The 15,405-nt window shown below is 38.5% G+C and overlaps 3 protein-coding genes across 3 annotated transcripts in view; 2 read left to right on the forward strand and 1 right to left on the reverse strand.

Moving 5' to 3' along the window:
* Nucleotides 1-1,645: 1,645 nt before the first annotated feature.
* On the reverse strand, nt 1,646-5,313 carry nkiras1 (NFKB inhibitor interacting Ras-like 1). Its single transcript, XM_059510090.1, has 4 exons — nt 5,129-5,313; nt 4,166-4,267; nt 2,913-3,154; nt 1,646-2,066 (listed from the first exon to the last, which is right to left on the reverse strand). The coding sequence occupies exons 2-4, from the start codon at nt 4,257-4,259 to the stop codon at nt 1,824-1,826; spliced, it is 579 nt and encodes a 192-aa protein (XP_059366073.1). The 5' UTR covers nt 4,260-4,267; nt 5,129-5,313; the 3' UTR covers nt 1,646-1,823.
* A 108-nt stretch (nt 5,314-5,421) lies between these two features.
* On the forward strand, nt 5,422-7,295 carry rpl15 (ribosomal protein L15). The gene is made up of 4 exons (XM_059510089.1): nt 5,422-5,481; nt 6,159-6,340; nt 6,450-6,586; nt 6,942-7,295. Exons 2-4 carry the CDS (start codon nt 6,169-6,171, stop codon nt 7,245-7,247), a joined length of 615 nt encoding a protein of 204 aa, XP_059366072.1. The 5' UTR covers nt 5,422-5,481; nt 6,159-6,168; the 3' UTR covers nt 7,248-7,295.
* A 6,029-nt stretch (nt 7,296-13,324) lies between these two features.
* Nucleotides 13,325-15,405, forward strand: part of LOC132104542 (nuclear receptor subfamily 1 group D member 2-like) — a 7,480-nt gene continuing 5,399 nt past the window's right edge. The window contains exons 1-2 of the mRNA XM_059510100.1: nt 13,325-13,690; nt 15,045-15,254. Of these exons, the coding sequence (XP_059366083.1) occupies nt 13,672-13,690; nt 15,045-15,254 (229 nt within the window). The 5' untranslated portion in view covers nt 13,325-13,671. The remainder of the gene's footprint in view (nt 13,691-15,044; nt 15,255-15,405) is intronic.

The following is a 15,405-nucleotide window of genomic DNA, read 5'->3' on the forward strand; positions in this document are numbered from 1 at the left end:
CATGAGATTTATTGCCAAAAAAAAAAAAAAGAGTCAACAGTCCATCCAGTCAATAAGCATTTATTTGGTTGAATCATCTCATTACATGGTGAATAAGACACATGTATTTAAGTAGCCAGCTTTTATTTAAATTAGAACGGGTTACTAAGACAAGGATTTCACAAATGTCCATTTAATTTTCCTCTGACTGCAGCAACTAAGGTAACGTCCTTGGTAGAGTTTTCCTGTGCTTTTACACAAACAGCTACAGGCTTCATCTCAGGACTACATGATTATAGCTTTGGGTTTCTAAAGCTTTGAGACGAAATGCACGAACAGCCGAGTTATTTTTGGAAGTAATACTGGAAGACATACACTAGTCTGTCATACACACTATATGACTTTAACATGACCTAATGTTGCCACATTTTAATGAACGGACATCTTGAAGCACTTCTATGGAAGGCCAAAAGGGTCAAAAACGTGTGAATTTGAACAAGTCATCAATATGTTAAATACACGTCTTTCCTGCGTTAAATGCATGTTGTTTCCATGTGGGAAATCACATGTGCATCACTTAACAGGGTGTGCATCCACCACGTTATTGCAGTGTTTTACTTTAGAGATGCTTTCATTAATGCCGTGTGGAACGCGTTATGCACTAAACTCACGTGCTTTGTGTTTGTTCTCCTGAAGCTGCGGCTGTGGTTAAATGATCTTGCATCTCCAAATGTTTTATAATACAAAATTGATGTAAACACAACTATATTTTCAGAACAGGACAAAACATCTGATATGTCGAAAAAGATCTGTGCATTAGTGTGAATGCAGCCTATAAACGCTGCCACTGTCTATGATCTCATCATTAATAATCAAAGAACAAGAAAAACCCATACCTATGATTGTCTGTAAACTTTCGGTGACTAAAAGCATTCTCAGATACTGAAATTACTTGTTGTTTATCACTTGCAATTGTCTTTGTCCTGCTTTATTAATTTAACTTGTTTTTAAGTTATATTTTGTTGGTTAAATCATTTTTTTTATTATTTTGTAATTATCTAACAAATAAAAAATTACCCATCTTATATAATTTAATATAAAATTTATTTAAAAAATGTAGTCATGTGTGCAGTAAAATTGAAAACTGAGGGTGCGATGCATTGTGATATCGAATTAAATCGAATCGTTGACATGATAATCGTAACTGAATCATGAAGACAGGGAAGATTTACACCCCTAACATTTTCCATCCCAAAATAAATTACATTCATTTAGAAAACACATAATATATAATTCTTTAATATATTTAAATTGTAAAACAGTATTGAATTAATAGAACCCTAGTGAAAATAATGATAATTACATAAACTCAGTGTTAAATCTGGAAGAACTGTACCAATGAGAATGAAATATTTAGCTTTAGAGTTCCAGAATACAGTTTTTAATGGTCTAAAAGATCTTAACAGTCCAAAAATAAGTTCTTATCCTTCAGATTAATTCTGGTGTTTAAACAATGTTTGCACGAGATTTGTCTGACTAGTCATTTTCCCTTCAATGACGACAGAAAGGATTCTCAACTTCTGTGAATGTTTGGCTTTAGTAAGCCGAGCACAGTGATGCAGCAGAATCTCTATGAGAGTCCTGCATTTACATGTTCTGCCATTTTCCATCAGTGCGCACAAATACAACAACAACAAAATAGATTAAGTGCATGTATTTCTGAGTGTGAACAGATCTAGTCCTAGCGAACCTCTTCCACTAGAAGCCCTTAATCTTCTAAAGTACAGAGAGAACGTAAGTCTAGAGAGCTGAGCCTAGTGCTGATGTGTGGTAGTGTGAGCTGCTCAGATGTCGCTGGACGGCGTGCCCTTGCTCTTGCGGCCGGGCAGAGGGAAGGCAGACTTGCTCTGGGGTTGAGTGAGGCGGCTGGTGAGGCTGGTGAAGGGTTCGATCAAAGATCTTCTGTCTGTGACGGTCACCTCCCAGAGTTTGAGCTTCTCTCCGCGCGCCCACTGCTGCGCCGCGTCCTGATCCACCTGCCTCCGCTCGCGCAGGTCACACTTATTCCCCAGCACCATCACCATCACCTGCACACACACACAGCACAATCAAAAGACTTCATTAGTGGAGAATGTTTGCCCTTCTTATTTCTTTTAAAACAGATGTATTGGATTATTTTAATGACATATTATCTATCTATATACAGTACTTGTCAAAAGTACTGTTCGGAAACATTTTGATTTTTAAATTATTTTAATGAATTCTCTTAAGCCTGCATTTATTTGATCAAAAATGAAGTAAAACAGCATTTGACACAGCTATTTTACATAGGAATATATATCAATGGAATATATATCAAATATATATCAAATAATTTGCTGCTTAATATTTTGTGGATTTATTTTTTTATTTGATTCTTCGATTAATAGAAAGTAAAAAAAAAACAGCATTTATTTGAAACTGAAATCCTTTAGTAACATTATGAATGTCTTTACTGTCACTTTTGATCGATTTAATGCATATTTGCTGAAAAAAAAGCAAATCTATTAAAAACAAACACACACCAATCATGGTTTCTGCATAGATATGAAACAGCACAACTGTTTTCATAAATTATCACATAATTACCATTAGACATAAATAATAACTATTAGCTGCATTTACATGGACCCTTCTAATCCGATAGTAATAGACTAGAAGCACAATCAGAATAAAAATGTCACATGTAAACACGTCAATCGGATTCAATTTTGATCGGATTGTAAAGGGTGGATAATCCCTTTTGTAATCTGAGCGAGAGGACATGTAAACACTTCGGATTGAAAACCGAAACTGGAAAGTACTGCGCAACTATTAGCGCACCTAATGTTTCCTAGAGTGATTTCTGAAGGACCCTGTGAGACTGAAGACTGAAATATGTATATCTTTCATGCCTCTTTTTTGTCTCTGGACTTGTCGATCTCCTTCTTCAAGAGCTCGACTCTTCTGAAGGACTCCAGGCTGTCGATGCTGTAGACCAGCACGAAGCCGTCCGCCACTGAGAAGAAGTGTTTGGGTAACTCCAGCCCCTCTCGCAGTCCTCTTGTGTCGTAGAGGCGTAACTGCTCCCTCACGCCGCGGTCCGTCTCCACAGACGCCACGTATATGTCCTCCTGAGTGTCGCTTGTGTCTGCACCTGACACCAGACAGACCTTCACATGCTGCTTTAACAGCTTCACACGCTATTCATTGTTTCATGAATGAAGCACAGTGCACATGCTGAAAAGGCATGCAATGTTTGCATTCGTGCAGTCTATTAACAAATCGACCGATGACTATTCAACATACCACAAATGTTTGTAATATTTTATCAAAATATAAGATCGATCATATGCCTACAAATATAGAAAAATTGCAAGATCCTATAATTAATGTATGCATCTCAATATTTAAAAACATCTACAGATGAATAATGGCGTAATTATATATACACTGCCATTGAAAGGTTTGGGATCGGTAAGATTTTTTATGTGTTTTAAAGAAGTCTCTGCATGTAGGCTGCATTTATTTGATCAAACAAACAGATAAAACAATAATATTGTGAAATTGTATTACAATTTAATATAATGGTTTTCTATTTGAATATACCTTAGCACATATTTTATTTCTGTGATGTTAAAGCTGTATTTTCAGCATCATTCCTCCAGTCTTCAGCATCACATGATCCTTCAGAAATCTGTATATGATGCTGATTTATTATCAATGTTGGAAACAATTGTGCTGCTTCATATTGGATTTCTTCAGGATTATTTTCTATCAGTAAGGGTCTTTCATATCTCTCTTTTTTTTTTTTCAATTTAACACATCCTTGCTGAATAAACGTATACATTTTTTCTTAAAAAAAAAAAAAAAGCAAAAATAATATTAATCAGCTGACCCCAAACTTTTGAATGACATTGTATATTGTTACAAAACTTTTATTCATGCATTTATTTTTTGGGATAAATGCTGTTATTTTCAACATTTCAAAATGATCACAGTTTCCAGCACTGATAAGAAATCAGCATCTTATACTGATTTCTGAAGACTGGAGGAATAATGCTGAAAATACAGCTGTGCATCACAGGAATGAATGAGGTTTTAATGTATATTTAAGCTGTTATTTTAAATCATATTTCCTCTTGAAAGGACAGATCATCACACATACCTACAGTGTGAGAGCCGTACAGTAACTGCTCCAGGATGGCTGTTTTCCCCACAGATGCCATCCCACAAACCACCACCTTACAGCCCTTCCCCATAATCACTCCTGAAACACACAACACATCAGAAGAGCCGTTTAAATATCAAGCACTTCTACTTCTAATTTTAAAATACTCTCCATCAGTCTTTGAATTATCCCTCTGTGAGGTATTTAACCCTGTGTCTTTGGGAGGATTTTGTCTTTCAAACACATTCAACTGTAAACATTCACAAACATTTTTTTTTGTCTTTTCCAAACCTTTTCCTCTTTCACCTAATATTTTTACTTGAAGTACACCTGAGATTTTAAAATTCGTGGTTCTCTGACTTAATGGTCACAATTGTTTTTTTTACATATATTTAAAAACGATTTATTTTAATGTAATGTTTTTATGATTTTATGAATTATTAGCTTTTAATAAAACTCATAAACCCCCTCCAGTTCCTCCACAAACCCCCGATTCGGAAACCCTCACGTCATATCATGTTTAATGCACTTCATGTTGTTAATAACAACAAAAGGAATATATTTTCTTAATCTTTGTATTTTAATGTCAAAATGGTAAAGGTTATTATACATAAATCACTGTGATAAACGAGTTAAGACAAAAGTAATCTAAAAAAAATATTGCCTAAAAGTGTAATGTAATGGATATGTTACTAACTACAATTTATGTCACATCATTTGTAATCCGTAATGGACTACAATGCGTTAGTAATCTAGCAGCTCTGGAAGTACAAAACCTGAGAGCACGGAGAACATTTACTTTCTCAAAAAACCACAATACAAATGTTAGTACATGCATAACAATGACATGTATTTAAAAATGGCATGAATATCGCTGAAATAAAGCTCAGGTTTGATTGTCAAGAACAGATATTAGCATGCATTCATTGATTACAGACTCACAGAGAAATACTGACTCACCTCACGCGCTCTGACAGACGATACACATCTGATCAATGAGAAATCATTATCAATGTTCAGTGTCATCACTGTGTGCTTCACTTCCGGGAGACGACCCCTTTTCTTCATCTCCTGAAGCCTTTCTCATAAGAGAAAAGTGAAACCATACTATTCCGTCTGAAATTTCAGAAACATGCTGCCACGGAGGGTAGATAGTTGGTTAAATACATTTGATGCTTTTAGTGAAAAATCACGTTACTCTCTAGGACTACATTTCCCAGAAATCTTTAACAACGGAACCGGAAATACGCTGAACCGCCTGATAAAGGATTATGGGTAACTTTTCTTTCTCTTTCCGGTTAGTACGCCATCAAGTAAGCAAACCTGTTCGTTTGTTCTGATTGTAGAATCCATCAACAATCTTAATGCGTTTAATGTCATCCGAATCACACGATTAGTGTATCGCGAGCGGAGTATCTGAGCTTTACTCTCTGACGCCCATTTCCCGCCACGATGACGTGACGCGCTGGTTTTAGAGCGGATTGTGGAGCTGCTGCAGTCATGAGTTTACACGCTTTCTCCCGTTTCTGAGTTAAACTGTTGCATTGTCAAATGTCATTTCTGGAATTACATTTGTAAAGGTTTTATTAAGTCCCTGTCTACGACTGAAGAGTTCAGTTGTTTTGTCGTTTCTGTATGTTGCAATGTTGGGCAAATATTACACTGCGTTATTATTATTATATGACGTTAATTCCCCCTGAAGGAGCTGTTGACATAACTTATATGAATTTATACACACTTGCTGGCTGATATAAAGCTGCTCAGACATCGAGAATGAAGTTCTCAACGTGTTTCTTGCTTAATTTTGCCTTCATTAGTTAATTATAAAAGTGATATTTGTAGTATTAAAAATGTAAAAGCTCCGTGTACTCTCAATCAAGTCTGATTGAAAATCATAAAGCAGAGTAACATCCAGATTATAATGGCTTTAGATGCATCATGTCAACTACCACAGTGCACGAGACTCACATGACTTTTCCTGGCGCTGCAGGTGAGGCATCATGGGAGCGTACAAGTACATGCAGGAGTTATGGAGGAAGAAGCAGTCGGACGTGATGAGGTTCCTGCTGCGTGTGCGGTGCTGGCAGTACCGTCAGCTGTCGGCCCTCCACCGGGCCCCGAGGCCCACCAGACCCGATAAAGCCCGCAGACTGGGATACAAGGCCAAGCAGGGTGAGTGACGAGAGCAGCGTGTGTGAGAAGTGCTACTCAACTGAACATTGTCTCTCTGTGGTGTATGGTAGAGACTGTGTATCTTACCTCTGTGCTTTGGTCCGAACAGGCTACGTCATCTACCGCATACGAGTGCGCCGCGGAGGCCGCAAACGCCCCGTGCCCAAAGGTGCCACCTACGGCAAACCTGTGCACCACGGCGTCAACCAGATCAAGTTTGCACGCAGCCTGCAGTCAGTAGCTGAGGTACGTGAGCATCCTCCGCCTGTGAGGGGATCTGCTGTTAAACACAGACATCTTGATACTTTGTTCAGTGGAAAGGATTGCTAAGATGACACTGCCATACATACCTCGCTTCCAGGTTTTATATGTATGTGGGCACTTCTTTAAAAATCTTAAGCACACATGTATTCTAAAGGGTGTTCAGGGATTTATGGTTAGATTATGGAATAAATTGACCATTTGTTAAGGCTTCAGGTTATACAACTTGATGTGTAGGTCTCATGCATGTTCAGAAATGCCACCAATGAAGCATGCATTTATTCTGAGTCTTGATCTGTCCATCGAGGGTCATGTGTTTCTTCTGCTGGTGTGTTTTCAGGAGCGTGCGGGCCGTCACTGTGGAGGTCTGCGGGTGCTCAGCTCATACTGGGTGGGTGAAGACTCCACATACAAGTTCTTCGAAGTGGTCCTCGTCGACACCTTCCACAAGGCCATCAGACGCAACCCCGACACACAATGGATCACCAAGGCTGTGCACAAGCACAGGGAGATGCGCGGGCTCACGTCAGCCGGCAAGAAGAGCCGTGGTTTGGGCAAGGGTCACAAGTTCCACCTCACCATTGGTGGCTCTCGGCGCGCGGCCTGGAAGAGACGCAACACCCTGCAGCTGCACCGTTACCGCTAGACAACACGTGCTGTACATTCATCCAAATAAAGTACCTTTGTATTCTCACATCGTGTGTCTTTATTGAGAGCTTGCAGATGAGCAGGGAATCTGAAATGCACAAGTTTTCAGGGTAGGTGTTTATCTGTCAGCTGGACCGAGGCCACTGGAAAAATGTGTTCTGATATACCAGATGCAGCTCCCCTTGTTTAATTTGGGCTGTGAAGAGATGTTAAGACTGCCTATACACATGCTGCTGCTTTATGGGAGAGTTTGAGTACGAGGAGAGGTTTACTGGGGTTGAAGGTGAATAAGAAACCCTTGCAAATTGTGCCCGTGTTTGTCTCTAAATCTCAATATTTTCACATCAAAGCAACTTTGTGATCTATATTCAGCTTGAGTTTGCTGATAATTACAATCACTGGTAATCGTAGCAGGGGCACTATTGGGATATAACATAAAGAAGATAATATACTACTGGGATTTAATATTTCAGAGTACAGCTCAAATAATCAAATTCAATCAGTGTTGTCTAAAAGTAAGGATCACAGTTCGGTAAACCTTTACCTCTGTCTTGGAGATCGAGAGTCACGACAACACTGATGCGATTTTAGATGTTATTTGAGATCTATAAACCAGTTTATCCAACTGCTTCCCATGATGGCTATCTACTTTGTTGGGATGTTGCAAAATATCTTAACGAATAGTTAAATCAAATTATAATAACTGTGATCTCTGTTATTTAGGTAATCTCTAGCTGGGATCTTTGGTCAGAATATTAGATGTAATGTCTTCTGCAGAATGGCCCATAGATTAAGGGTGTTGCATGGGGTATACAGGTCCTTCTAAAAGAATTTGCATATTGTGATAAAGTTCATTATTTTCCATAGTGTAATGATAAAAATTAAACTTTCATATATTTTAGATTCATTGCACACCAACTGAAATATTTCAGGTCTTTTATTGTTTTAATACTGATGATTTTGGCATACAGCTCATGAAAACCCAAAATGCCTGTCTCAAAAAATTAGCATATATTTATATAGTATCTGTATATATATATATAGTATCTCACAGAAGTGAGTACACCCTTCAAATTTTTGTAAATATTTTATATCTTTTCATGTGACAACACTTAAAAAAAATGACTTTGCTACAAGTCAAGACTTTGTGCTGTCCCCACACAGCCATTAGTGTCTAAGCTGCTGTATTGGAAGAGTAAAGAAAAAAAAATAGCTTTCTCTGCTATGGAGTCAAGACATTTGCAAAATGATTAAAAGATGAATATGAGACTACAGAATGTCACATTTTATCATGTCTTTCATGTTTCACCAAATGAAAAGTGAAGTGACATTCAGCCAAGTATACTCAGAATTTGTGCTCTGCATTTAACCCATCCAAAGTGCACACACACACACACACACACACACCCGGAGCAGTGGGCAGCCATTTATGCTGCGGCGCCCGGGGAGCAGTTGGGGGTTCAATGCCTTGCTCAAGGGCACCTAAGTCGTGGTATTGAAGGTGGAGAGAGAACTGTACATGCACTCCCCCCACCCACAATTCCTGCCGGCCCGAGACTCAAACTCACAACCCTTCAATTGCTAGTCCGACTCGCTAACCATTAGGCCACGACTTCCGGAGAAGGTTAGCAGTTTTAGACTTTATCCCACTATTTGATGTGAGTATTAGTATTGGAACAGTTGAATTTAAAGCAGATTAAAAGATTAAAAGCTAATATTTATTGGCGTGTCTGCAACCCATAGACATCACCAGACTCTTGGTCTTATGCTTTGAAATGCTTTTCTCCAGCCCTTAAAGCAGCAAATTCCAACTGTTGCTTGTTTTGGGGAGTTTCTGTCTTTAGTCTCCTCTTCAGCTGGTGAAAGTAATGTTCAATCGCATTTAAATCTGGAGAATGACTGTAAATGTCTTTGCCCTAATAAAGTCCTTGACTTTATGAACTACTTTACTTCTAAAATCGATACTATTAGAGATAAAATTGCAACCATTCAGCCGTCAGCTACAGTATCACATCAGACAGTGCACTATAGACCCCCTGAGGAACAGTTCCACTCATTCTCTACCATAGGAGAGGAAGAATTGTATAAACTTGTTAAATCATCTAAACCAACAACATGTATGTTAGACCCTATACCATCTAAGCTCCTAAAAGAGGTGCTTCCAGAAGTCATAGATCCTCTTCTGACTATTATTAATTCCTCATTGTCATTAGGATATGTCCCCAAAACCTTCAAACTTGCTGTTATTAAGCCTCTCATCAAAAAAACAGTACTAGGGCCGCTACTTTTCACGCTTTATATGTTACCCTTGGGAGATATCATCAGGAAACATGGTGTTAGCTTTCACTGTTATGCTGATGATACTCAGCTCTATATTTCTTCGCGGCCTTGTGAAACACACCAATTTGAAAAACTAATGGATTGCATAGTCGATATAAAAAACTGGATGACGAGTAATTTCTTACTGCTAAATTCTGAAAAAACAGGTGTTAATTATAGGACCTAAAAACTCTGCTTGTAATAACCTAGAACACTGTCTAAAACTTGATGGTGGCTCTGTCAATTCTTCGTCATCAGTTAGGAACCTAGGTGTGCTACTTGATCGCAATCTTTCCTTAGAAAGCCACGTTTCTAGCATTTGTAAAACTGCATTTTTCCATCTCAAAAATATATCTAAATTACGGCCTATGCTCTCAATGTCAAATGCAGAAATGTTAATCCATGCATTTATGACCTCAAGGTTAGATTATTGTAATGCTTTATTGGGTGGTTGTTCTGCACGCTTAGTAAACAAACTACAGCTAGTCCAAAATGCAGAAGCAAGAGTTCTTACTAGAACCAGGAAGTATGACCATATTAGCCCGGTCCTGTCAACACTGCACTGGCTCCCTATCAAGCATCGCATAGATTTTAAAATATTACTTATTACTTATAAAGCCCTGAATGGTTTAGCACCTCAGTATTTGAATGAGCTCCTTTTACATTATAATCCTCTACGTCCGCTACGTTCTCAAAACTCAGGCAATTTGATAATACCTAGAATATCAAAATCAACTGCGGGTGGCAGATCCTTTTCCTATTTGGCGTCTAAACTCTGGAATAACCTACCTAACTTTGTTCGGGAGGCAGACACACTCTTGCAGTTTAAATCTAGATTAAAGACCCATCTCTTTAACCTGGCTTACACATAACATACTAATATGCTTTTATTATCCAAATCCGTTAAAGGATTTTTAGGCTGCATTAATTAGGTAAACCGGAACCGGAAACACTTCCCATAACACCCTATGTACTTGCTACATCATTAGAAGAATGGCATCTTGCTGCAGCCTGGAATTGAACTACTGGTTTCGTCTGGTCAGAGGAGAACTGGCCCCCCAACTGAGCCTGGTTTCTCCCAAGGTTTTTTTCTCCATTCTGTCACCGATGGAGTTTCGGATCCTTGCCGCTGTCGCCTCTGGCTTGCTTAGTTGGGGACACTTCATCTACAGCGATATCGTTGACTTGATTGCAAATAAATGCACAGACACTATTTAACTGAACAGAGATGACATAACTGAATTCAATGATGAACTGCCTTTAACTATCATTTTTACATTATTGACACTGTTTTCCTAATGAATGTTGTTCAGTTGCTTTGACGCAATGTATTTTGTTTAAAGTGCTATATAAATAAAGGTGACTTGACTTGACTTGTACACTTCAGGTAATAATTTGTACCTTTAAGGCACCAATATGAACTTTAGGTACAAAAGTGTGCCTTTTGAAAAAAGTGACAGCGTTTGTACCTCTTTTTTCTGAGAGTGTGTTAAACAGTGTTGTATTGAAGTTAACAAAGGTCACACTTCAAGATCTAAAACACACATGATTCCCGGTATAAGAAACACCCTTCCAGCAGTGTTATTTTTATTTTATTTTACTTTTGTTATTTTCATTCATTGCATGCTGTGGTGATATACTCTAAATATTACTACATCCTACCTATCCATTATACAAAGTGGAATGGAGAAAATTGTAATGACAATTACACAGAATATAAATTGCACATCTTATTTATGAGTGGAAAAAGCTTTTAACGCAGGTGTCCCAGTGGAGTCACTAACAGAGTAATGCGTGACGGTAATATAAAATGATACTTTCTTTCTTCATTTGCAGTGCTAATTTTCTATCATTTCATCACTTTAAACCTAACAACTTCTTGTGAATTGTTATCTTTCTTTAAAACAATTGACTTTTATTGATTTTTTTTATCTAATTCAACAACATTCAGAAATGTTTAGTACATAACATTCTTTGGCTATTTTATTGATGTAATTGTGAGTGTCACTATAAGTTCATATTTGAGTTCAGGAAGAGCCTGTGAATCTTTTAAACTCTTCCTTGTGGCGTCTCTAGCCTTGAAATGTCATTTTTGTGTACACATATTTAGCGGAGGTCCTAACACTCTGACCTCTGACCTCTATGGTCGCAGCCTAAAATGGAATGGAAAAGCTAAGCAGTGTTTCGTGTGAGAACCACCTGCTCATCGCTTCAGTGCTGCTTATTACACACTTTCCTGAAGGTTTCTAGAGACTGTTGTGTCTTTGGGCCTAAAGTGACATTACTGAATCAGCAATAGATGCCAGTTTAACTCTAATCAGTAATGTGTTGAAAATGCATCTCCTTTCTCATATTTGGACTCATAATTATAGTAGTTTAAAGGTTTAACCCCTTCTGTCCTTAATTTCTTTTTTTGCTTCATTTTTTATGGTTTAGAATAATTAAGCTTAAAGTGATGTGTAGATCTGTAGAGATTTAATATCAAGTTCATAAATCAAATTGCTCAATAGAAATCAAGAAGTCGTCAAAAAAAACAAATGTCAAGAAAAATCATTTGATTAATAGATTTATGTATTTATTTATGAATGCATGCACATATGTGTGTCTGTCCGTTTAGTCTCTCAGTCAGTATAATATACACTCTTAAAAGAAATGGTTCTATTTAGAACCAAAAATGGTTCTATCACCCGCTTCATATACGGAGCCCCAGGGTTCTATATAGAACCTTGAGGAACCCTTTTTTAAGAGTGTATGACTTACCTGATCATAGTAAAAACATATTGAAGTCACATAACGCCCCAAAATATAATGATATTATATTCTGCGTAACAAAAAAAAAACAAAGCCTGTTCAAGGTTTATTACCAATGATTGCATTGTGACATTATTTCCATGACAGATCAATACTCTCATTCTAGTTACTGTATCCAGACTTTTAAATCTCAAATCTGTAATTCACTATTCTCAATACTGTTTATAAAAAAAAGGTTCCTTATTACATGAATATTCAGTATAGATATTACTAAATACTGCAGTTGAAACATCATATGTGAAAAAAAGCACAAAAGCAGTCATAATTATTGATTGTTCTTTTATGCAAAAAATCATTAAGATATTTTGTACATTTCCTACCGTAAATATATCAAAATTGTATTGTCATTAGTAGCATGAATTGCTAAGAACTTTTTCTCAGGCGATTTTCTCAGTATTTCGATTTTTTTGCACCCTCAGATTTTCAAATAATTGTATCTCAGCCAAATGTTGTCCTCCAAACAAACCATACATCAATGGAAAGCTTATTTATGCAGCTTTCAGATTATGTATACATTTAAAAATTGACCCTTATAAATGGTTTTGCGTTCCATCGTATTTTATAATAATGAGAATACACACTTTTTAATGGTTCTAAAAAGGGTTTTTTTTTTACCCCATTAGACTACCAACTGATTTATGTCAGATCAGCATAAGTGTAAATCTCTTTTCAACTTGAGGTGCTCCGCAAGCGTCACATTTCTATAAATAGGCTACTGGCCATTAAACGTCCCTTTGATGTCCAGAGAGGTTAGTTGCATTTACATGGGTTCTACAACCCTGGGGTCATCAGCACACCCCGGGTGTGGGCTGATGGGGACAGGAGGCCCCCGCAGGAGCAATGAAAGTGTGTCAGTGGGTTACACAGACACTAAAGCCGCTGGAGGCGGGGCCGCGCTGAAGTGGGTCACATGATCTGGACACGAGCAGTTCCGCTCTCTGCGTTAAACCTGGCTTTATTCACAACTCTGAGCTCCAGCGAGCCCAGCAGACTTAGAGAGAGCTGTCATCGTGTGGACTTGGTCTCTAGCGGGTTTTACTACAGAGTTTGGAATTATTTTTCACAAATATTTGTATTTTTCTGAGATATCTCGAGGGTGTTTTTCCAAGCAGAACGGGTGTTGATTTACTCGGAGTGTCTGGTAGGTTTGTTAGTAATGCTCCTCAGGTAACGTCAGAGTGTAAGTCTTGCGAGCGTCTTCACACGGTCACACAGCGACTGGACAGTTGCTGTAAACTGAGGAAACACGGCTTTAACTCACAGGTGACTGCGGCTCTAAGCTGTCAGAGGACATGGACTCCACAAAGGCTGGTAAGATCATTTACTTCTGAATATGACTTTATAAGCAGTCATACCTTCACTGACACCGAAACATGTAGTTACACGTGATGCCGCGAATGTTTACTCTGCACTGAGGTGCGGTTTGGGCTTTTATTGGTGTATTTGCAGCAGGAAAACTCTTAAGTAGGTTAACAGCGCCGGGCTTGTGTTGTTATGCCATAGATTGTGGGTTACTATTGAGCCGACTCACATGGACCGCTCAGCCTAGCCATGTGCGTCTGTGTTTACGCGTCCTGTGCGTCTACTCTGATTGGTCGAGAAAGGTCGTGACGTGCGTATTGCATAATTTGCATGGGCATGGACGAGTCTGCAGCTGCTGATACACGTGAGACGGCCAAGACTGACCCATTTTCCGAGACGGACCTCACTGCGGAACACAAGATCCAGGGGGCGTGCTTGGATCCATATCCTCCCACCTTACCCACCCGTCTCCACCCCTTGATTCCTAAACCTACCCATCTCCACCCAGTAGATGTGGATCCTACCGAGCCCCCGAAACATGCCGAGTACACGTGGGGGCGGGGCTAAGAACACGTCAATCAACAGCTCAGCCGCTCATTGTAAAGAAAATAAAATGTAAATTTAAATAGCTGAACTGAATTGAAAATGGAATTGGGACTTTACTTTCATTTAGATTATTTATTTATTTAATTTTATAATAGGATTTGGCTAAAGAAAGAAAAATTATGCACCCTGTGCCTCATTAGCTTTCTCTCTCTCTCTCTCTCTCTCTCTCTCTATATATATAGGGCCATATATATATATATTTTTTTTTTGTTGTTGTTGTTTCCTTCTATTTTGACTCTCTGATTATTGTTTAATTGAATATGTTTTATCTTTGTAATGATTAACAAATAATAGCATGTTAACGTTTGAAACAAGTTGTTAGTTAGTTCTCAGTATTTAATTTGAGCTGAATTGGTTGCCGGTAAGACCCACACCCTGAAAGAGGTATTATGTAACGCTGTTACCTAACCTTTGAGAGTGGGTCAGTAGAAATCAGGTCAACCCGTACAGACAGAGAGATACAGTACATACAGCCTGGGCCACTTTCTGAAAATAAGACCGGCTTCAGGCAAAGATGATGTTTGTAATTTATAATTTCAAATATCCACCTATATGGTTTGCATTTACTCTGCGTCGACTTGTTTCTATTATTAATGATAAACAGAGTTGTCAACACATGCATGAAAAAGCTAGAATCAACCTCTAGGCCATGTCTTGTGCTTCATAATTTATATCCGCATATTATATTCCACGTGATTTTTGGAAAATGAAGTTTGGAAAATCATTTTGACATGTGTTGCTCCTCTGTGTCCTCCAGCAGGTGGAGTAATAGCTTACATTAGCTCCTCGAGCTCGGCCTACAGTCCCGACTCCGAGTCGTGCCACAGCGACTCCTCCAACAGCAGCTATCAGTCCTGCTCTCCGCCCCACGCGGGGCAGGGCCCCCAGGGCGAGGCTCTCGCTGGGACCCCTCAGTCCCGTGGAGGGAAGGCACGATCGCCCTCCACCACCAGAAGTGGCATTACAAGTGAGAGACTGATCTTAATGACAATAAAGAAATCTGTGGAGTGCTCTTAAAGCCTGATCGTCTACAAATGTAACGATATTTTAAGGAACTATATGAATCTTTAATTTTTCATATTTCTGTTGTCATAGTGTTAATTATGCATTATAATTTT

The sequence above is a fragment of the Carassius carassius genome, chromosome 25, assembly GCF_963082965.1.
Source record: "Carassius carassius chromosome 25, fCarCar2.1, whole genome shotgun sequence".
NCBI classification, from domain to species: Eukaryota; Metazoa; Chordata; class Actinopteri; order Cypriniformes; family Cyprinidae; genus Carassius; species Carassius carassius.